At 43.1% G+C, this 22,624-nt stretch overlaps 1 protein-coding gene across 4 annotated transcripts in view; it reads right to left on the bottom strand.

Moving 5' to 3' along the window:
- Positions 1 to 305: 305 nt before the first annotated feature.
- The window catches only part of ENTPD6 (ectonucleoside triphosphate diphosphohydrolase 6), a 40,431-nt gene continuing 18,112 nt past the window's right edge, over positions 306 to 22,624 (bottom strand). The window contains exons 4-15 of one of the 4 annotated variants that reach the window (XM_067532841.1): positions 17,763 to 17,839; positions 16,196 to 16,339; positions 14,412 to 14,487; positions 12,469 to 12,504; positions 9,956 to 10,044; positions 9,218 to 9,297; positions 8,174 to 8,238; positions 7,119 to 7,220; positions 5,469 to 5,609; positions 4,926 to 4,982; positions 2,370 to 2,482; positions 306 to 2,266 (exon numbers count right to left, since the gene is read on the bottom strand). In XM_067532841.1, the coding sequence (XP_067388942.1) occupies positions 2,177 to 2,266; positions 2,370 to 2,482; positions 4,926 to 4,982; positions 5,469 to 5,609; positions 7,119 to 7,220; positions 8,174 to 8,238; positions 9,218 to 9,297; positions 9,956 to 10,044; positions 12,469 to 12,504; positions 14,412 to 14,487; positions 16,196 to 16,339; positions 17,763 to 17,839 (1,070 nt within the window). In that variant the 3' untranslated portion in view covers positions 306 to 2,176. Of the gene's footprint in view, positions 2,267 to 2,369; positions 2,483 to 3,796; positions 4,316 to 4,925; positions 4,983 to 5,468; positions 5,610 to 7,118; positions 7,221 to 8,173; positions 8,239 to 9,217; positions 9,298 to 9,955; positions 10,045 to 12,468; positions 12,505 to 14,411; positions 14,488 to 16,195; positions 16,340 to 17,762; positions 17,840 to 22,624 lie in introns of those variants that run through there. The other 3 variants (XM_067532840.1, XR_010917123.1, XM_067532842.1) reach the window with 3 other exon arrangements.

Raw genomic sequence — 22,624 nt, 5'->3', positions numbered from 1 at the left:
TAACTGAATGGACTTTGCTAACACCTATCCTCCCCATTATTGTTCCTTACACTTGGATGTGTGTGTATATATATATATATATATATATATATATATATACACACACACACACACACACACACACACACACACACACACACACACACACACACATCCCCTATCTGACTTCTATTTCTTCCATCTGACGAAGTGGGTTGCAGTCCATGAAAGCTTATGCCTGCAGAAATTAAATTTGTTAGTCTTTAAAGTGTCATAGGACTCTGGTTGTTTTTGCTGTATTCAGACTAACATGGCTACCCTTCTGGAACTTATACAGAGACAATCACGCCACAGTAACATGCATTAATTCAAAGACGAGACATCCTCATTTGTAATTAAAATTTTATTGTCAATAAAATAGTTTTCAAATATACATTCACATACATGCTACTTACAGAGAAAAGTCAATGACAACCAGTGCAACATCTTAGAAAAATCTGATTAGTTTCCCCACACAGCTTTTACACCAATTTTGTGCTTCTCTGGCAGTGAAGATCTATCTGCATTCATTCAGGGTCTAATTCAAAGTCCTTGGAAAGGCTTCTAGTGACTTTATAAGGGCCTTATCCAAAGCCCCACACACTTTAAAAACCAGCTAGTGTCTATACTGAATACATATTAAACATGATGCAATCCACTACTTATGGACAACTTACAACGTCTTTCCCTATTCCACATCAGATGTTACAGTCTTCACTCTCTACACAATACATTGATAGAAGTGTTGCATTCGAAGTACCAACCACCTCTGCTATGCTTCCTGCCTCACCACAGCTCAGTTTTCTGCAATCCATGCTCAGTGTGGCGACAATACATTCCTGTATCTAAGGAAGCCAGAGGCACTCCAAGCACCATGTAATAGAAACAGTCTCTTTAGGTTCCAAATCAGCCTTGTAAAAGCCACCCCAAGGCTCTGTGAAGTCCACAGATACAACAGGCTCAGGATTTTTTCTGTGTGAAGTTATATTAGTTAACAAAGAACTGTACCTATTCAAGCACCAACAAATCTCCAGGGTACATGGCCATGTGTATCAGTCCCACCTCCCACAAACCCACATGAACAGATTCTTCCCACCATCACGTACCAGGGAAGATCAGATTAAACACACGCCCTGACCCCCTCCCAGCACACACTTCAAGGAATTACCCTTTTTGTCATTTAACTCTTCTTTTTCGGGTGACTCATACCAAGTGCCCAGGAAATCCAGAGGAAAAGGGGATGGTTCTGGCAGTGTGTCCTCCAAATTCTTCCACTTGGGCGTGGTAGTAGGGGTTTGGCCCCCAAACTCTGCAGATCTCAGGGTGGTAGTAGGAGGCTGCCACACCAACAGGAGCCCGGGTACCAACTCCAAAGCTCCGTCTACCTGACAGTCCCAGCGAAGTTACACTGTGGGGGACTCCCCCAAAGGATCGGCATGGAGTTCCACCACCCTACCTCCAACAGCAAGCGCCTAAAGTACCGCAGCCTTTAAGGGCCTATGGGGAGCATCCATAGATTGCAAGAGGCTGTAGCTCAGATCCTTACGTGTGCCTGCCATCCCCACAGACCACCAGAGCTCTGGTGGAATGGGGAACACCAGCAGTCTCCAAGCTGCACTCCAACACCAACATCGACTCTTGCCAGTAGCTTGGCTGCGCAACGCCCCCGTCTTTGCTTACATACGTTCATTTTCAAACATTTAACTAGTTAAAAATTCACCACAGACCCTTAACAAAGAATACATTATAAATCAGAACAATAAAAGCAGAGGCCCATCTGGAGTGGCCATTTCTGACACGGACCTCAGCATATTACAAGCAAAAATGACATAGGCACGTTCCACAAAGGTATATTCTCACAGAGATTGTAGTTGCTTTGCGAACAAAAGTCCCTTAAGGAATCCCAAAATTCTCACCAAGATGATCCAGTTTTACATCAAATCTTCTACAGATACTGCAAGATCAAGGGCTTATTCTTTAGCTGCCATGCTATAAGTTTTCATAAATTGTGATTCTGGGTGCCTAACTTAAGATCACCTTTTTAAAGGATTGGATTATCAGAAAGTGAGCAAAATCAGTTCCCTTTAAGTCACCTCAGGTTGGGTACCCGAAGACTGAAGTACCCAAAATCATTATTGAGGGTGTAGGCCCCGGAGCCTCAGTACTGCAGCCTGTGAAGTGAATCAAGGTAGTGAAAGGTAGCTCCCAAAGCCCAGCTTGTTTCGACATTGTCAATTTTTCGGACAAGCTAGAAAGAAAAAAAAGGAGAGAAGTAAAACAATGAAAATGTGTGTACATCACTTGCAAGCTGAGAGGCATCTCGATTTAAACACAGCGCTGACAAATATTACCTTAAATACCTGGCTTTTGGGGAAGCCTAGTTCTTGCAGCAGCAAACTGATATAGGTGAGGTCCATGCAAAGGAAAGGATTGTCTCCTGGCTTCACCTCCATGATCTTACACACTAAGAAGAATGGAGAGAATTGTCTGTTCAATTTACAAACAATTATTCAGATCCTTAAAACAGGTTAGTTTATCCTATGTGTTCATGGCTGTCACAGAGACATAGAATAAGGAAAAAATGCCACGATTTTCAAAAACAGCTGCCTAAAGTGAGTCCATATTTAGGCACCTAAGGAAGTAGCTGATTTTCAAAAGTGCCACAGTCCCAAGATTGAAATCAGCATGGTTGAAAAATCAGGTCACTTATTTGGGCATCTAAATATGGACTCAGGAACTTAACTTTAGGCCCCCCAGCCCTGAAAATTTTGACCAAAGTCTTGACACCCCTTTCATCAGTTGAGGGTGTCTCTACACTATGAAGTCTATGTCGGCATAGCTCCATCATGTAGGCACAGCCTGCACCAGCAGACAGCATTTTTCCATTTGTGTAGGAACACCAGCCCTCCAAGCAAGGTAGTTCTGGCTATATCTACACTACAGGTGCTACAGGTGCACAGTGCAGCCTGAACACTTGCTACAGTGACGAAAGGGTAGCCGGGTTGATGAAAGAATTCTTCTGTTGACCTAGTGGTGTCTATACTGTGGCTTAGGTCGGCTTAACTATGTCTCTCAGAGGTGTGAATTTTTCATAACCTAGCTATGTTGCTCAGAGGTGTCCTGTTTTAGGTGTAGCCCAGGCCTATGTCAACAGAAGCGCTCTTCCATCTACTGAGCCTCCCGGGGAAATGCAGCTATGTCGGCAGAGCTACGTTGGTCGGGGTATGTTTTTCACAACCCTAACTGACATAGCTATGCCAATATAACTTGCCATTGTAGTCCAAGCCTGAGACTGAAATAAAAGAGTACACATCTCAAACTCCCTTTTTGCTTTGTTACGCAGCCATTCTCCTCCTTTCCCCAAAATGTACTGCCGGTCTAGTAAAGTGGTCACAGACGCAGTGAGCCCTCTGCAAAAATCTTTGGTTCTTAAGAGTTTTACCTGACAGTACTGACAGAATGATCCTGAAGGTAACAGGGCTCCGCATAGGTGCCAGGATGTGACTGCAGGATCAGGAGTTTAATAGGATGTAGTCAAGAGACAAAGGGCTTGATTCTCCACTATGTTAAAGCTCTTCTGCTCTTGTTTGCATGTCCCAAGTAAAGCAAGCAAATTGTAATGAAACGTCTTGGAACAGTGCATGTTTAACAGACGTTTTTAGCAAAGAATATATACAAACTGCTCATATGCATAAACATTTATATTTATTTGATACTGCTGTGTTTAAGTGAGCAGAGAGTATTAATTACTGCAATATTCTGCAATTTAGAAAAGCAACACTTTACATCCACACAGAAATTCTTAGCTATGGTGACTTTGTAAGCATTAAACATTTTGTAATCAACCAATTAACCAGTTTGTGATATTAGTAAATACTATTTGTGCATATAAACAAACTTGCAAGGTAAGAAAAACTGGCTTCTGCTTTGGTTTTTTTTTTTTTTTTTAATTTTGCTTCTTTACAGATGTATAAAAAGTTTTTTGTACAACCAAACAATCAAACAACTTTTTTTCTGCTTGTTTAGAACCTTAAAATATCAGGAATCTCAAGTCTGATCTTCCCTGTTTTTTGCTGGAGAATTCATGAAGGTGCAAAACATGTGGATTGTGAACAATCTCAGCCCTTGCTTGACAGGGCAAGAATGCTGAATTTTTCACAAAGGCAACTTTTCTCTTGAGTGTTTCTAAAGCATTTGAGTAAAATGTGCATTACCAAAACCAGAGAGACCCTTCCTTTCTCTTGGATGGTATCTCTGATGTCAAAACAACAACAGATGTTCAGTCACACAGAGTTTCCTGGGAGGGGGGCAAAGGAGGAAGAGGAAGAAAAAAAGGTAGCCAGATTTCTAACACATTTACTGGATTAAAAACAAACAAACAAACAAACAAACCCCCCCCCTCCCCCAAACTTTCAGATCTTCTTTACACATCAAAAAGAAGACCTGCCTCCCAAAAGGTACAAATCAATTTTCTCCTCTTTCCAGATTACCTTTAAACATAAGTATAAATCTTGAGAAAAAGAAAAAACAAATTAGATAAGAATAAATTAAGAGCACAATCCACCTATTTTTCACTTATGATTTCAAGGTAATTGCTAAATTACACATTATTATTATTATTGCAAGAGAGCTCAGATGTCTTTATTGTGAGATATGTTTTATAAAGACTGCCAAAAACAAGGACTTATTAGAAAAATTATGGCCAAAACTTTCAGAAGCAACTAGTAATTTTGGATACCCAATCTGAGACACTTTAAAGGGGTCTGATTTTCAGACAGAGGGTGCCCAGCACTTACTGACAATCAGGCCTCTTGAAAATCCCTCAAACCCAAAAATAGACACACCCCAAATCACTAGTCACTTCTGAAAATCTTGGCCAGCATTTTTGCTTTAATTTACTTACTTACCATACTTGGCTGCAATTTCAAAGTCATTGACTGATAGGCTACCTCCTTTTTCCTTATCTAGAAGGGGAGAAAAAGCATGTTTTGTCAATTGTGAATGCTGGGTGCTAAGCACTACTGAAAATTAGACCACTGAAGGCTGGATCCTCCGCTCACTGACATTAGTAGGAATTTGGCCACTGACTTCACTGGTGCAGGGTCAGGTCTTTATTGGGATGCCTTGATACAGACAGAGAAGCCCCACATCAGGCCGTCATGTTTTAAAGGGTGGGTTTTAGCCTACATGGGACACTGTCCACTTTTGAAATTTAGTCAATTAAAAAAAGAAAAAGTTGAAAATAGTTTCAGGTCAGACCTCCAAGTCCCTGGCCTGTTTTCCTACCAATGTTATAGTCCCTGATCTTCAAAAAAGAATATCACTGTATATTAATGGAAGCAAGGACATAATTCCTGGATAGCTTTGCAAAGTAACTGGATGTTTTTAAGTGGTAGAAACTCTCCCATTAACTACCCTTGCATTACAAAGAAAAACAGAGGCAAATGTACCTATTAGGCCAACCTCTGCTGCACAGTCATAATAATAGGAGAAAGCATAAAAATCCAAATCCTTTACTTCTTGTGTTTTATGCACCTTCTGGGAGAGAAGTTCCGCTACTATGTTAGAACATGATTCATACAGAGGCTCACCTAAAAGAAATGGAAAGAGACACAACAAGTTGTATGCTGGTGATTAAACACCACAAACACCATTTAATTTCTTTGGAGTCCGCAAGGCCTCCGGTCCCCTTAGTACAGCAAGGCTCTCTAATTTACGACAGGCTACCCATGGAAACCAAGGACCTCATCCTCTTCCCACTGGAGCCAATGGCAAGACTTACTGGCTTCAGTGGGAACTGGATGGGTCCCAAACAGGGCGGGGCTAGATCAGCAGTTGATGGCCCAGCCCACAGTAAGAACATCCCTGAGTTGCTCCTGCAGCAGCCCAGGAGATTACAATTCAGAGGGCGACAGTCTCTTTCCTGGTCTCTCTGGTGCTCTAAGGAGAGAGATTAAATGGCACTGGGCTGGCAGTGTCTCTCTCCAATGCACTGGTATAACTATGCTGCTGGGTGTGCTGGGATGAAGTCTCTGCCTCCTCCCACTCATTTGCATAAATTAGGGACTCAGCAGGTTTGCACTGCAGAGCCTGCTTCCCCCATGCACATGGAGTGGTGGATGGCACACCAGTGCAGGGAAATAAAGGGATTCTCACACCCTCTTTAGTCCCTTCTCCCAGAACACTGGATGGGCCCCAATTTGGCCCCTTCTAGGTTACAATACATCCTTTGGAGAGGATTTTTAGGTATGGTACGGCTGAGAGAATAAGGATTAGTTGCAGGGAGAATGAACATGGGGAAAGATAGGGCTCAGAGTGGCATGTGAATTGTTAGATAAATACTTTCTTGAGCTCAAATTGAAAATAGGGCTTCAGGCAGACAAAGAGAGGCTGTTTCAATTGAGAGATGCACTGTGGATGAAGAACAAGGTTTGGAAATACATGACAACATCACACAGATCCGGGATTCGGGTTTATCTGAAAAAATATTCCTGCAAGGCAGGAAATGTGTGGGAAGGGAACAGTAGTTTCCACTATGAAAATGTTTGCCAATGCACAAAGACTAACTTTCTATTTGCAAACCTGGTAACAGAGGTTGATTTGCTGTTAGCATAAATGGCTTGGGAAAAGTTGGCCAGCCAGATGGGCAGCGGGGGTGAGGCAGCATAGCTCCCCAGGGTTCAACGGTGACATGCTGATATGCACCAGCTGCAATCTGGCCCCAAGTCTCCAGGCCAGGTTATGCTAGACTTTTTTTTGTAGAGTTTCTCACGGTTGCAGCTCCTCTGGTGGCAGAAGTGACGGTAGTACTAGACAGGACTCCAGTGGCTCTTATTGTACACCATCATGCTAGGTAGACGTGCTCTGTCCGGGGTTTGACAATATGGTTTTTAAAATGCAATCGACTAATCTACATCAGAGATCCCCTGTTACACACTGGAGCAGACCTAGTGTGGACGAAGACAGGAAAATCTCTTGGGCAGGAGGAACCTCAGGACAAAGCAAAGTTAGACTAACAAAACAAACAGATCTAGAAAGTGCATGCTGTGTATTCTGATTTTAAGAGGCAAATCTGTCATAACAGAGAGAAGTTACTATACCTGCCTTCTGCCCTTTAATTCTGTACACTATTTCAGCATGTTCCCACTCACACTGGAAGCCAGGTGACAAACAGGGGCTAATTAGCTCCTCACCTTCCTTTACTGTGATAGAAAGACACGGATCAAACAGCACCGAGACACATGCTAAGGAGTCAACAACTGATCCCTCCTCCCCTGGCCACACTCCTGCTCAGCATCCTCCCACATCCTCAGCAGTTTCTAACCTGCTCACAGCCTGAGCACCCCCATATCTCCACATGGGCTGGCAATCGCCCAGGCCTTCCTTGCCCAGCACCAGCCTCTGCCCGCCCCATTTCGCTGGCAGATGTGTCCAGAGACATGCCGTGGTCCCACCTAGGGACAGGCAGCTAGAATGGAGAGAGTAGTGAGTGAATAAATCCCCCGCTTTCCCTTACCTAGGACTCTGCTCCCATGGCCCAGAGAATGGGTTTTGCACTCTGAGGTGCAGACAAAGTTCCGGGGGGGGGGGGGGGGGGGGCGAGGACTGTTGTGAAGCAGAACATTCCTGCATCCTTGCTACTTTCTGAGGAGCTGAGGCTGGTGGAGGCTTCGCCCTTCTGCAGGCAGAAGCAGTGGAGGCAGCCAGCACACAAGGGGAGGCCCCGGGGGAGGGGGGTGGAGAGTGACCCTGCCCTGGAATTACTGCCCCTCTCCCCTATCTCACGCCCCAGTGCTGGGCTGGCCGGCCGTGGGGAGCACAGTCCAGGCCACCGAGGGGAGGCAGCAGGTGCAGCCTGATAGGGATCACGGACTTGCTGTGGCGAGAGCAAGGGGCAAGTGGCCAAGAGAGTGAGAGCAAGGGGGGGAGGGAAGCCAAGAGGAAGGCTGGGGGGCAGGGCAAGGTTGGTGGGGAGGGAGAGAAGAGAAGTAAGGGGGGCGGGTGTCACACAAGGAATATGAATCTCCCAAGGGGGCACAGCAAAAATAGTTTGGGACCCTCTAGCCCAGAGGATCGTTTGGCCTATACAAGTTACCCTACAAGACTCTGAACTGCAAGAGCTCTGAGCCACTCTCGGGAAGTTCTGATTACTTACAGGCTTGTCCCTCAATGCCTCCTAGAATCGCAAGCCTTGCTGCCATTAACCCAAGTCCCAGGTAACTGTGAAGGAGAAAAGCCGCTGTGAAAGAATACACTTCTACTGGCAGCGCGTTCGGGACAAGCTAGTCACGTCTATTTGCAGGACAGGTCCAGCAAATTGCTTTGACTCAGCAGCTAATAGCTTTTGCGAGGTTTGAGTGAGGTTGGGCTGTCACTGTTGAGACGTCCATTAACAGCATCTCTCTTCCATGGTCTGACAGGCTAGCAAAACAATTTCTTCTCAAGCGAAGGATAGCGAATGGACTGTCGGAGTGAAATGCTGCTCGCTCAAACTGCAACTAAATAAGGCCTGACTTCTCTTCTTGGAGAGCTGGGAGTGGGCGCGTGGAAAGCCAGACTGCTTTGTGTGGCAAAGGAGGGCAAGTCCTCCATGATCTCCCCTAATGCTCCTCCTACCTTCACCCAACAGCTCCACATTGCATCAGCTCTCCTTCCAGCCTACTCCCTCCAGAACATCACCACGCCTTGAACAGCCCACCAAGCACAAGCGGGAGGAAATCACCCAGATGGGAAATGCTCCCTTCGTCCATGGGAATGAGCACACAGCTCTCCCAACCCCTTCAGCCCAGCAGCCAGGGGCCAAGACACGACGAGTGTCTGACTGACAGTGTGTAGCTCTGGCGGCACCCATCAGACTGCCTATGCATCTAGAGACAGAACGAACAAACCACGACTCCAACACAGCAAAGAACATCAAGGGAACATTAAGGTGGATTCTCCTTTGCCGAAGGTATATGAGAATATGTGGTCTGATTCCTGTGTGTGGATCTTCTTCCCATTGCCAGGCTGTGCCCACCACTATAATAAACTGGTGTGAATACAAGGAACAGTCATTTTGCCAGTCAATCTCTCCAGTTTTTGTTATTAAGGTAAACATGGCTACTCATGAGAGCCCCAATTCTGCAGAGCACTTAAATGCTTAAAGTTAAACATGTGCTTAATTCCCATTGTTTCAATAATCATCTTTCCCACAACTAACCTGTATGAATACAGTTTGAACGTGTTGTTAAACATTTGAAATGAAGTTCTATGGCCAGCTGGTGATGTCTGGAGTGTTGTCTATAAGGTGAAACAAAAAAGTCATTGTAAGGTTTTTGAAAATTCCAACAGTAAAGAGTAACAGTGATCATACTAACGGGTTATCATCTGCACAGAAGGCCTGTTTACAACATGGCTGGCTGTGGAAACAATTTATTTACAGACTAGTCTCAGACTGGCCCGGAATCCATTAGAGATGACCAGCACATAAGAACAGGAGCTAAAATGGTGACTCTGTAGTGTCAGGTCACATCAGCTCAAACATGTAAACTGACACCAAACCAATGCAAACAAGGATTTTAAACAAAACACAACACACTTTTTTCTATGATTTCCATCAACCAGCAATGGCCCCTTATTCCAGCTCTGAACCCCTTTGGATGAAAGGCCAATCCTGTCAAGTTGCATGGTATTTTTTTTATGGCTACAAATGGAAACTACAAATAGATGGTGATTTTCTTAACTAGAAAGGAGTAAGATTTGTTATCCCTTGACCAAAAGTCATGGACACCACCATCATTTTATCATGGCACCTATGAAGTGACTCCAGACTTGTTAAGAGACAAAAATAGGAAGCATGTCTTCATGTAACACAAAAAGCCTCAATCATTTTGCTAGGAAAGCAGAATGTCTGTTCATTAAACCCAGCATTTCCCGGCAGTACATGTGTTCAGATTACCTCAGCAATTGGAAGAAATGTCACTTGTGTAGATCCACCTCCTAAATCCAGCATTCCTACACTTCTTTTTCTTGGAGCATTTAAGCTACCTGAAATGCATCGTGTGATATAATGAAAGCTACTGTGTGTTCAGCCAGAACTTAAAGCCATAAAGCAATAAAAACAAACACATGGCTAAAAAAGGGGGCGGGGGGAAATCCAGCCCTCCCACAGACAGAGGTGAACAGCACACACAGTTACAACTAGTTTTCATATAGTGGAAAGCATTTCAGTAATTAACTACCTGAGTTTTTGCCCAGCTATAGAAATCAAACAGGAAAGGCAGAGTGACAAAACTGTAAAGAGATAATCTTTCATAGTGTGGAAATAACTATTTTCCTTACACCAAGGGAGAAAGGAAAAACAAAAACCCATACAACCAATAATATTAAGCTTTGATCCTGCCAAGACCCAAACACATACTTAACTTTTAGGTAGGTGACTAATCCCTTGGACAAGTCTTTGTAGAATCAGGGCCTTAAATACTGTTCTTCAAAGAGAAATTTAGGCCTGTTCTACACTTAAAATTTGGCTCCTTGCTGCATCACTCAGGGCTGTGCAAAATGTTGTCCCCCAGCACCGTAGTTAGGTTGACCTAACCCCCTAGTGTAGACGCAGCTACATTGATGGAAGGATTTTTCCACTGACCTAGCCACCATCTTTCAGGGAGCTAGATTAACTACATCATAGTTTCTCAACCTGTGGTATGCAAGACACAGGCAGGGGGTACCTGGAAAAAAACTGAGTGAAGGGGAGGAAGGCAGCAGCTGCTGACTTCTGGGGAAGCCGGGCGGCAGCAGCTCACTTCCCACCTTGTCCCAGCCCACAGCTGGGAGGTGGGCAGCAGCCACCACAGTCCTGGGAAGCTAGGCTGCAGCTACCTACTTCCCGCCCTATTACAGCTCCCAGCTGGGAAGCAAGCAGCAGCTGCCGGCTCTTGGGGGAGGCGGGCGGCAGCCCCCAGCTTCTGGGGAAGTCGGATGGCAGCAGCCCACTTCCCGCCAGGTCCCAGCTCCTAGGTGGGAGCCTGGTGGCAGCCTCCTGAGTCTCATGAGCTGGGCGCACAGCTGGGTGGCAGCCACTCGCTCGCAGCTGGGTGGCAGCCACCAGCTCCGAGCCGAGGGACAGACTCCAGCGCCCCGGCTTGAAGATGGGCAGCAGCCGCCTGCTCACATCTCTGAGTCCCAGCTGGCGCTGAAGCCTCCTCTGACCCATCTTGGATTGGGTGGCAGTCACCCACCTCCTGGGGTGGCAGCCACCTGCAACTTACCCAGGTGGCAGCCCCCCTCCCTGGCTCAAAGCCTGGTGCCCAGAAAACTTGTCAATTTCAGCTAGAGCAGTAAAATTGACAGCTATGATAGCTCCAGATTTTACCAGTTACTCTCTTTTCCTGTCTCTCTCTCACTTCTTCCTACTCTCAAATCTATGGCAAAAAATTTGGCATGGTGCTTTATATTCCCCAGCATTTGCATGCTGCTCAAAGCCTCCTAGCTTTGGCCAACATCACCTCTAGCCCAGGTACATACTTGAGTTGTGCACCCCTGGTGTAAAGGTGGTAACCCTACCCACGCTAGATCTGACATTTGTCATATCACGGCCTTATATACTCAGCCCTTCTTCCAACGTACGGCTCCCATTAGTCTGTAAACATAAAATCCCGTGGAATATTGAGTGTTGGGGTACTTAAGTTTTCAGAAGTTAGGGGGTACTTGCTACTTAAAAGGTTGAGAAACACTGAACTACATCAATGGAAAACCCTTCATTGAGGTAGGAAATGTCTATGCTGCAGCTGTGCTACTGTAGCATTTGTAGTGTAGACACAGCCTTAGTTTCAATGATGTTTCCATTATTTAAAGCCATCTTATTTTCTAGCTATTTAGAAAAATTATATCCCAATGCCTAAATTTTAATTTCACAATACTGAAGCAAATAGTCTAGATGTGCAGGTGCATGTTTGCTTCCGTAATTTTCATTCTTTCGTGTACACACAGTGCACATGCATACATGCTGTGGAAGTGTGCGGCCTGCTTGACAATATACTGCACCTGCAGTATAAATGTTAGGGATCTTTACTATGATCTTTTATAGATTCTTATACCAATATTCTATGATTTTCTCTCTATTTCTGTGCAATTACCAATAAGATCTAGAATACCTGAGTTAGAGACTTAGCAGGGGCAAATGGTGCCCCAGGGAGGGAATCAAGTGTCCTGGTCTCTCAAGGGAGACAAAAAAAAAGTGCATGTAAGAGCTTAGATATAGGTGAATTCCCGGCACCATAAAAGTCAACAGTAAAGCTCTAATTGACTTTAATGGGGCCCAGATTTCACCCGCAGATAGAGGTGGTTGCTGGCCACCTGCAACCCCCCGCATATCCCACCCATAATTATACAAGCTCAAGGGAGGGCCATTGTGAAGATAGGAACACTGCACAAACTGCAGGGTATCAGGCACAGAAACACACATGCACATACCTGTTAAAAAGTTGATTGTGATCCAGGCTGAAATTCCTGACAAGAGAACATTCAAGAAAGACACACCTTTAGACAAGGTAACCTGCCCATATCTAACAACATCATCAAATAGTGAGTTAAACCTTAATAAACATTTTTCCTGATTTAGATTTTGTCATCGGAGATTTCTGGTTTGTTGTTGTTGTTGTTGTTTTTTTTTTTAAAAACCCTGTCCATCAGCAGTTCTGCTACAGATTTTAGGTTAAGTGATCAGCAAATTGGGTCTCTCACCCTACAGCAGACAAAAGGCAAAAACATGATCAGTCACATGCCCCTTTAAGCAAGTAGTTTTCTCTAATGCAAACCCTCAAAAGAATGATTAGTTCAGAATTAGAAATGAAGGGGCAAATCCTCAGCTGGTGTAAATGAGCATAGTTTATTGATCTCAATGGAGCTATGCTGATTTGTACCACCTAAGAATCAGACCCACAGGCTCTAGAAATAGTACTTCCATAAAAATCAAGAATTTTAAACCTAGGTTAGGGACCTTAAACATGGAGAACATGCTTCTGCAGTCAACACTTCTATTATTACAAATTATCTGTAGTGCCCTAGGAGCCCCAGACAAGGACCCCATAGTGCTAGGTGCTGTACAAACACACACACACACAAAAAGACATTCCCTGTCCCAAAAAGCTCACAGAACACCCAAGCCAACAGGCAGAGAGTCCCTGTGCAGGAAGGGCCTGGCAACCACTCCACTGTACAGATCAAACACCTCAGGGGATAAGCAGCAAAGGCTTTGTTGTAAAGGTTTCATTATTTAGCTAAAAGGTCAACAAAGAAGTGATCCCTCACTCTGTAGAGCAACTCTTGTCTGGCATCAGAGCGGCACTGAAAATGTTATTACACTTAAGACATTTTTAAAAGTTATTTTCTTTTTAAATATTAAGAATTTGGTTTTTTCATTTTCCTATTTTCCCCAAGCACTTTGGAGAATTCTGAAAATTCTGTCCTTTTCCCACTTTACAAACATTGTCTATTCCTATTAATAAAAGAAATTAATGGGCCTCATATTAACAACTTAAAATAGTTATCAATTATGTTAAAATATCAGCACAACTCAGGGGATAGGCTCACTGCATATGTTAGTTAACTGTTGCTATAGAGCAAATTAAAAAAAACCCAAAAAACGAACTCAAAACATTATGCAAAAAAATTAAGAAGTTCTGCAAAAGAGGTAGTTTTAAAGTTTATTGTCTGAGCAGATCAATAACATAACTGGATATTTAGAATTTGGTAGATTTTCCTTAAAAATGTATAAAGTTAGATCAAATCAAATCAAAAGTTCGACCCAACTTCAGCATTCTTTTTATTTTAACTTAGTTAATCTCAGTTTGCGTTCTCTCTTCCCTATAAATAGTTTTTCACATTTAATTCACATTTAAAAGACTACTAAATAATATTCTAAAAAAATCTTTGACCGTTTACAGTTAAGAACAGGATTACACTAGAACAACTTGAACAAATACTGTCAACTCAAAGCCAAGATTTTCAAGAATGGGGGCCTAAATTTTGGCTTTCAAGTCTATATTTTGGCACCAAAAATGGGGCTAGATTTTCAAAAGTGCTGAACACATACCAACTCCCACTGACTCAACTGGATGCTGGGCACTCAAATCAAGCCACTTATATAGGAACCAAAATATAAGCTCAAAAAATTTTTTGTTGGCACAATTTTGGAACACAGAAAATAAAACAAACATTGGCCTCCCTCAAGCCATGAGATCTGCTAGCACAGATCTGCACATACGTGGATTTCCACTAACATCAGTGGAAACTCAGTTTGGACACAAATGTTTGGACTAGAGGATCTAGCTGCAGGGTTGGGGCAATTGTGTCAAACCATTGCTGGCACTGTCATGTATAAGACTTTAAAAACATGCCTCAGAAATTCAGCCTACCTTCATCTGTTCCATTCATTATGGAGACACAGTCATCCCTTACAAGGAAAGGAGATGCCTGAAAAATTTCTTTTACCTAAATTTAAAGAAAAAGATTAAATCAGTGGAAACTTTTTTCTATATAGGGTGGATGTGTGGTTTAACCTTTTATTGTCCTACAGCCAAATCTCCAGTGCTGCTGAGCATCCGCACTGAAGTCAGGAGAAGTCTCATGTGCTGAGCAGCTCTTGGAATCCAGCTTGTCATAAACACTGCTCAGCTTTTAAAAGAGTTATCGATCTATTCAGTGGCTTTGTACTGTGATGCAGACAGGGGTTGGTAGAGGCTACATGGCAATGCTCCACTGCCAGTCGCTTTCACCCAGGAGGATGCCTTGTGTTGTTCAACAGTAACAAATCTGGACAAACAAGGATGAACACTGATGGGGTCTTGAAGGAAATCTGGTTTAGTTAGCTTTAGCCAAAAGGATGGCGACTGCAACATGGAGCCCACAGGGCAGTGTGTGTAAAGAGGAAGGCAGAAGAAAGACACTTTAAAGAACACCCTGGTAAAAAATATTACTAATGGGCACAGCAATGCCTCCTGAGTACACCGGAAGTTAAAGCCAAAGTCCCACATTCTCTGATCTAGATTCTGCACCATCCAGTGAGAGAGACTTCTGGCACAATGGAGGGCGTGGTGAGTCAGAGGTAAACAGAAATTTTTTGGATGGGGAGGGGCTTGATATCAGAAATCACCACTCTTGTAACTAACCAGTCATCCAGTATCCACCACTGCATCCAACAATGATTGCTAAACACACTGTTCGGATGTTTCTGCTAAAATTATCAGTACTGGAATAGTTTTCATTAGGCTTCAGAGTCAACACGTTGAACTGAATGAGACAATTCACATTTCTCTCACAGCTACTGTTTCAGGCTGTTTGCAAACTCTGGAAAACATGGCACTGGTGCACATTTGATGAGTATTACAACAACCATAAGGACAAGAAGCCCAATTTTAAAAATGAAAGCTAATTTGCACAGAACTATTCTGCATCAACATATTTATCAATGGCAAATTCAGTAACCAATTACTTTCCAAAAACACAGGACCCTGATTAAAACAAGGAAGAACTAATGTCTAAAATATTGAACAAACCACTGACAATAGCTAAAAATGCCTCGAACTTGCATTATAAATGTGTCATATTTTAACACCTATTGAATTTTAACTCAAACACATTTAGGATGCCCAAAAATATTAGTTTAAATCAAGTTTCATACATAGACTAATTATTCTATAGTTGGGGTTAGTTGTGGATGAACTTGTCTGTAGCTATCATTAGTACATGGTTCAAGAACAATAGGTTATCTTATTTTAATTCTGATCACACTTACAATCTTAACTCCAGCAATGTCAACAATACTGAGTAAAATATTACTTGCCAAGAATATTTTGACAAATTCTTTAAAATACCTACACAGTATTATTTTAAAATAAACAAATATTTACAAACAACGTTTAGATGTAATTCATATCAACATAAAAGGGTGAACACTAGAGGCTAGGTATACAAACCTAATATCATGAATTCTTCGCACTTTTGTAATGGACTGATGTCTTGTGTTAGGACTTACATTCAATATCGATTGAAATCAAACAAATAAGCACTTCTATAAAGTCTAAATAGTGAAAATGGAATATTTAAAGTAGACAAAGCAGCATAAGAAAAAAGTGTACATATTCTGCAGTGGACCAAATTCTGCTCTGAAGTAACTTTAAGTTTAAAGGGAAAAAATTACCTTATCCAGCAACTTCTGAGCTTTTTCTCCTGGCAACAGCCGTAAACCAGCTGTTGCTTTAAGGACTAAAGGAGTAAACTTCCATAACTCCATAGGAACGTCATCCTTAGCAACTTCTAGAAGTTCTTGTATCCCCTGAGCACTCTGCGAGTAGAGGAAAAAGCAATACAGACATTTTGGAAGCCGTGTGCAGGAACATCTCAAGTAAGAGCAGAGAGGTTATATTACTTATATATTTGGCACTGCTGTGACCACTGCTGGAAGGCTGTGTCCAGTTCTAGTGGACACAATTCAAACAGGATGTTGAATTGGAGAAGGTTCAGAGAAGAGCCACAAGAATGATCGAAGAACATGCCTTATAGTGATAGATCCAAGGTGCTCAATTTATTAAGCTTAACAAAGACAAGTTTAAGGGATGACTTGATCACAGCCTGTAAGTATTTATATGGAGAACAAATATTTGATAATAAGTTCTTCAGTCCAGCAGAGAAAGCTATAATCAATCCAATGGCTGGAAACTGAAGCTAGACAAATTCAGACTGGAAATAAGGTGTATATATTTAACAGTGAATAGTCAATCAGTGGAACAATTTATCAAGGGTTGCGGTGAATTCTCAATCATCAGCAATTTTAAAGTCAAGATTGGATGTTTTTTCTAAAAGATCTGCTCTAGGAATTATTTTGGGGCAGTTCTCTGGCCTGTACTATACAGGAGGTCACACTAGATCAGGGGTGTTAAACTCGCTGATGGTGACGGGCCAAATTCTCAAACTGCACTTCACAGGGGCCATGCAATACCCTCCGCCGAAAAATTTGGGCCATCTTCCCCTTTTCGGCAGCGGGATTTTGTGGGGGACCGTGTTGCCGAACTGAGTGCATTGCCGCTTTAAGAGATTTCTGTGTCCGGCTTCGATGCTTTAAAACATTTCACGGACTCTTAAACCGGCAATGCCGTAGGCAGAAATCTCTTAAAGCAGCAATGCCCTCACTTTGGACGGCAGCGGGCCGGATCAAAAAGGTTCACGGGCCGCATGTTTGACACCCCTGCACTAGATGATCACAATGGTCCCATCTGGCTTGGACTCCATGAATAGAAGATTATGCAGAAACAGGAAAAGGCCACATAAAATTCAAGTCCTAATTCAAGAAAGAATTCCTGTTCGGAGAGCACTTAAGCACATACTTAAATGCAGTTCTGAACTGAGTTTTAACTGACTGTCTGGCTCATCAATACATTTCCCAATTCCATCCAGTCACGACAGTGATGAGACACAATACATGACCTGTTTCCATCCTTCTTCAGGAAGACAATGCAGTCATGTTAGTCAATCAGTTAGTAGAAATATTTATGCTTTTAGCACATGGGTTCGACACTCCAAGGTGCTGAGCAATTCCTGGAGACATCAAGTGCCCCAAATTTCCACTGAAGTCAATTAGAAAGACTTTGATACAAAGCGGAGTCTACCATGCTATAGCAACCTTCAATACTGCTTCATTTGCAAAACATATAGAGAGCGTGAGTGTCTCTATCAGACATCTTTTTACAGTTAGAAAAGAGCATAGTTACCTTATCAACATCATCAGCATAAGCAGAGAGTCCTGGCTTCAGTGCTTTAAATGTTTCATGAATTAATTTGGGAGTCTCTGTGAAAAAGCAATCATTTTTTAAGATTAAAAGTGATGTAAATCTTGATATACAGATAAAGGATCATTTTGCAAGTTAAACCTTTATATGTTAATTTTGCACAAATAAGGCTAATGGGAGTAATCTGAAGCCTACTCTAAAGGGGAAATCGAAGGCAGCCTTGCTATTAAAATGCACCTGTCATTATGGGAGTCAACCCTTGTCAAAATGGTTTTTAGGCCTCATGATTAATTGATAGACAGATGCTAGTTTCTGCTCTGCTCATATCCTGAACAGTAAGAATCCAAATACCCAAGTTTCTCAGAATTCATTTTATTTCCTCACTTTTCCTATTACATGGGCTAATCTGCTTTCAGAACAGTCCCAGTAACAAGGGTGGAACTTTCCAAAGTGCTCAGTATTGGCCTAACTCTGCTCCAGCTAAAATTAAAATGTTTATTTTCTTGCTGTAAAAGAACAAGATATTTAATGATGAACTGATCTGTGAAAGCCACGATACAATTACAGAGTTGGGATTAAAAGATAAATTAATGGAATACAAGTGTGAACTGCGGGGGAGCCTGCTTCTTTGTTCAGTGCCAGCTTGGACAGCCCTTACTCACATGAGCACATCCACTGATGTCACTGGTATTGATCATGTGAGTAAATGATCACCTAGATGAGTAAAGACAATCTATCCCTAAATCAGATATTCAGGAGTTCTGCATTATTTAATACTTAGCACTCATAAGAACATAAGAGCAGCCACACTGGGTCAGACCAATTGTCCATCTAGCCTAGTATCCTGTCTTCCAACAGTGGCCAATGCCAGATGCTTCAGAGAGAATGAACACAACAGGTAATCAAGTGATCCATCCCGTCGCCCATTCTTAGCTTCTGGCAAACAGCAATCCCTGCAGATCTGGCTAATAGCCATTGATGGACCTATCCTCCATGAACGTATCTAGTTCTTTTTTGAATACTGTATTGTCTTGTCCTTCACAATATCCTCTGGCAAGGAGTTCCCCAGGTTGACTGTGCATTGTGTAAAGAACTACTTCCTTTTGTTGGTTTTAAATCTGCTGCCAATTAATTTCATGTGGTGACCACTGGTTCTTGTGTTGTGAGAAAGAGTAAATAACCCTTATTTACTTTCTCCACACCAGTCATGATTTAATAGACCTCTATAATATCCCCCCTTAGTCGTCTCTTTTCCAAGCTGAAAAGTCCCAGTCTTTTAATCTCTCCTCATATGGAAGCTTTTCCATACCCCTAACCATTTTAGTTGCCCTTTTTCCGTACCTTTTCCAATTCCAATATATATTTTGAGATTGGGCAACCAGATCTGCACACAATATTCAAGATGTGGGCATACCATGGATTTATAAAGAGGTAATATGATATTTTCTGTCTTATTATCTATCCCTAAGGATTCCCAACAGTCTGGTAGCTTTTTTGACTGCCACTGCACATTGAGCAGATGTTTTCAGAGAACTATCCACAATGACTCCAAGATCTCTTTCTTGAATCATAACAGCTAATTTAGACCCATCATTTTGTAGGTATAGCTGGGATTGTTTTCCAATGTGCAGTACTTTGCATTTACCAACATTGACTTTCATTTGCCATTTTGTTGCCCAGTCACCCAGTTTTGTGAGATCCCTGTGTAACTCTTTCCATCTTGCTTTGGACTTAACTATCTTGAGTAGTTTTGTATCATCTGCAAATTTTGCCACCTCCTTGTTTACCGCTTTTTCCAGATCATTTATGAATATGCTGACGAGTACTGGTCCCAATACAGACCCGCGGGGGATACCACTATTTACTTCTCTCCCTTCTGAAAATTGACCATTTATTCCTACCCTTTGTTTCCTAACTTTGAACCATTCCAGAGGGGTAGCCGTGTTAGTCTGTATACAGCAAAAACAAGAGTCCTGTAGCACCTTAAAGACTAACAAATTTCTGTGGACATAAGCTTTTGTGGGCTGCAACCCACTTCATCAGATGCAACCCACCTGACGAAGCGGGTTGCAGCTCACGAAAACTTATGCCCACAGAAATTTGTTAGTCTTTAAGGTGCTACAGGACTCTCATTGTTTTATCTTTGAACCAGTTACTGATCCAGGAGAGGACCTTCCCTCTTTTCCCATGACAGCTTTCTTTGCTTAAGAGCCTTTGGTGAGGGACCATATCAAAGACTTTCTGAAAATCTAAATACACTATATCCACTGGATCACTCTTGTCCACATGCTTGTTGACCCCCTCAAAGAATTCTAGTAGATTGGTGAGGCATGATTTGCCTTTACAAAAACCATGTTGACTCTTTCGCACCACATTGTGTTCATCTAAGTGTTTGATAATTCTGTTCTTTACTATAGTTTCAATCAATTTACCTGGTATTGAAGTTAGGCTTACTGGCCTGTAATTGCCAGGATTGCCTCTGGAGCTTTATTAAAAATTGGTGTCACATTATCTATCCTCCAGTCATCTGGTACAGAAGTTGATTTAAGTGATAGGTTACATACCACTGTTAGTAGTTCTGCAAGGTCACATTTGAAATCTTTCAGAATTCTTGGGTGAATTCCTTCTAGTCCTGGTGACTTATTACTGTTTAATTTTTCAAATTTGTTCCAAAGCCTCCTCTAATGACACCTCAATCTGAGACAGTTCCTCAGATTTGGCACCTAAAAATAATGGCTCAAGTTTGGGAACCTCCCTCACATTCTCAGCTGTGAAGACTGATAAAAAAAATTTATTTAGTTTCTCCACAATAGCCTTATCTTCCTTGAGTGCTCCTTTAGCATCTCGATCATCCAGTGGCCCCATTGGTTGTTTAGCCAGCTTCCTGCTTTTTGATACACTTAATACATTTTTTGTGGTTACTTTTTGAGTCTTTGGCTAGCTGTTCTTCATACAACATTGTAGGTGATCTCAGGCATGGGTAGGGGATGGTGGCCTTCCCTCAGTGTCTCCCTCGGTGTCTCCCACGTCCTGCGGGGAAGCTTCAGCTAGAGGGGAAATTAGCAATCTGTGGGTCTCCTCGGCCAAGCTGGGCAATCCCAAAGCTCTGGGCCCCCAATCCTCAGGCGGAGGGGGCCAAACGAGCAGTCAGGGAGAGGTAGGCAAAGCAAGCAGTATGTAGCTTTGTCAGTGTGAGCAAGCAGTCTATAGCCCTGGCCCTTCAAGCAGGGTGGGGCAGGCAAAGCAGTCTACAGCCCCCCTGGCCCTCAGGCAGGGCAGGGGTAAGTAAGCAGTCTAGTGCCTGCACCGGGATTGAGCAGGGAACCAGGTCTCTTGACCCAGTGGGAATGTCTGCCACTCCAGGGGTGTTGTGGCAGGGGGTGGGAAGAATAGTGGGACACAGGCCCACTCGACTCCACTGCGTCCCAGGCCAGGGCCCCAACAGTGATGGAGTGCTTTACCCCCAGGTCAGCGGGTTCCAGCCGAAATGCGCTGACCAGTGCTCCAGCAGAAGCACAACCCAATGGTGGTCAGCTATCCCTGGGCTACTTCCTAACCCGTCCCGAGGTGCACCTGCGACCCAGGGTCATCCTCTGCCTCATAGAGGTATTCAGCTTGTGGTAGGGCATCTTCGGTGCCTCTGGTAGCTCAGGATCATCGCTGGACTGCCAGACGTCACTGGTGGACTCAGAGGCCAGCAGCAGGTGGGAGGCATCTGTCTCCCTTGGTGTCTGCTCCCCAAGTAACTGAGGTACCAGGGCCATCTCTTATACTTCCAGTTCCTGTCCTGCCTCTCCGCTTCCGATCTGGCAGGTGTGGACTTCCAGGTTCCGCCAGCCAGGGGGTGGTTGGCCCTCCCTCAGTGTCCATCTCTTAAAGAGGCCACACCTCCTGGCTACAAACATCTTTCACCCAAGTATCTTACAGAACTTCACAAACACCAAGTGACTAAGTCTCTCAACATCCATGTGTGATATGGGATTCCTGTGACTGTGCAGACAGGGAAAGGGTGAGACGCAGAGCTTGAGCGGACATTTCTAGGGTAACTCAGCAATTCGGCATCAGAACTGGATCAGAACCTAGGTCATCTAAGTACAAGTCCCACACTCTACCCATGATGCCTCCCTTATAAGTATCTATCAATGTTCATTTTAAAAACACTGCTTGTGCATGCACCAGAGAAACACTTAGAACAATACTATGACTCAAACTTGTTGGGTTTTGTTATATTAATAATGAAAACATTTGAGGAGCAAGAGAAAAATTTTCCGTCTTCACTAACAGACAGAAGAACAAAATCCTTTAACACTTAGGCCCAGCTCTTGAAAGGCATTTATGACCTGACTCCCACTGAAAGCAATGGAAGCTGGCTATCTAAATAGCTTTGAGAAGCTGGGCCTGAGTAGTGTGGGCAACTAACTTTGGCATTTAGTGACTGAAGTGCTTCTCTTTTCATCCTCACCATTCTTTTCATTTAGTCTTTTTGACTGGATTCACCACGCATTACAAAATTTATATCACTGATGCTCATTACTACCAGGTAGAATGAGTGTGTGGCAACTGGTGTCTTATTCCTCAAAAATGCTGTAGGCCAAGATTCAGCACAGGACAAACATGATAATTTTAAGCACGTGCGTAAGTCCCATTGAAATCAGCATGATTTTAACATGTGCTTATGTTCTGTGCTGAACTGGAGCATTAGAGAAGAATATTGTTTCCAGGAAGCTAAGATGAAGGAATGTCCAGTGGCTAAGTCACAGGTCTTGGACTCAGGAGATTGGCCCTGCTACAGATTCCCTGTGGCCTTGGTCAAGTCACTTAATCTCTCCCTCCTTCAGAGCAGT

Source organism: Emydura macquarii, unplaced genomic scaffold, assembly GCF_026122565.2.
Source record: "Emydura macquarii macquarii isolate MOO-44397 ecotype Brisbane River unplaced genomic scaffold, CSIRO-AGI_Emac_v2 contig_3305, whole genome shotgun sequence".
Taxonomy (NCBI): Eukaryota; Metazoa; Chordata; order Testudines; family Chelidae; genus Emydura; species Emydura macquarii.
The sequence above is the reverse complement of the archived record's forward strand: the minus strand, read 5'-3'. Positions and strand labels throughout refer to the sequence as shown.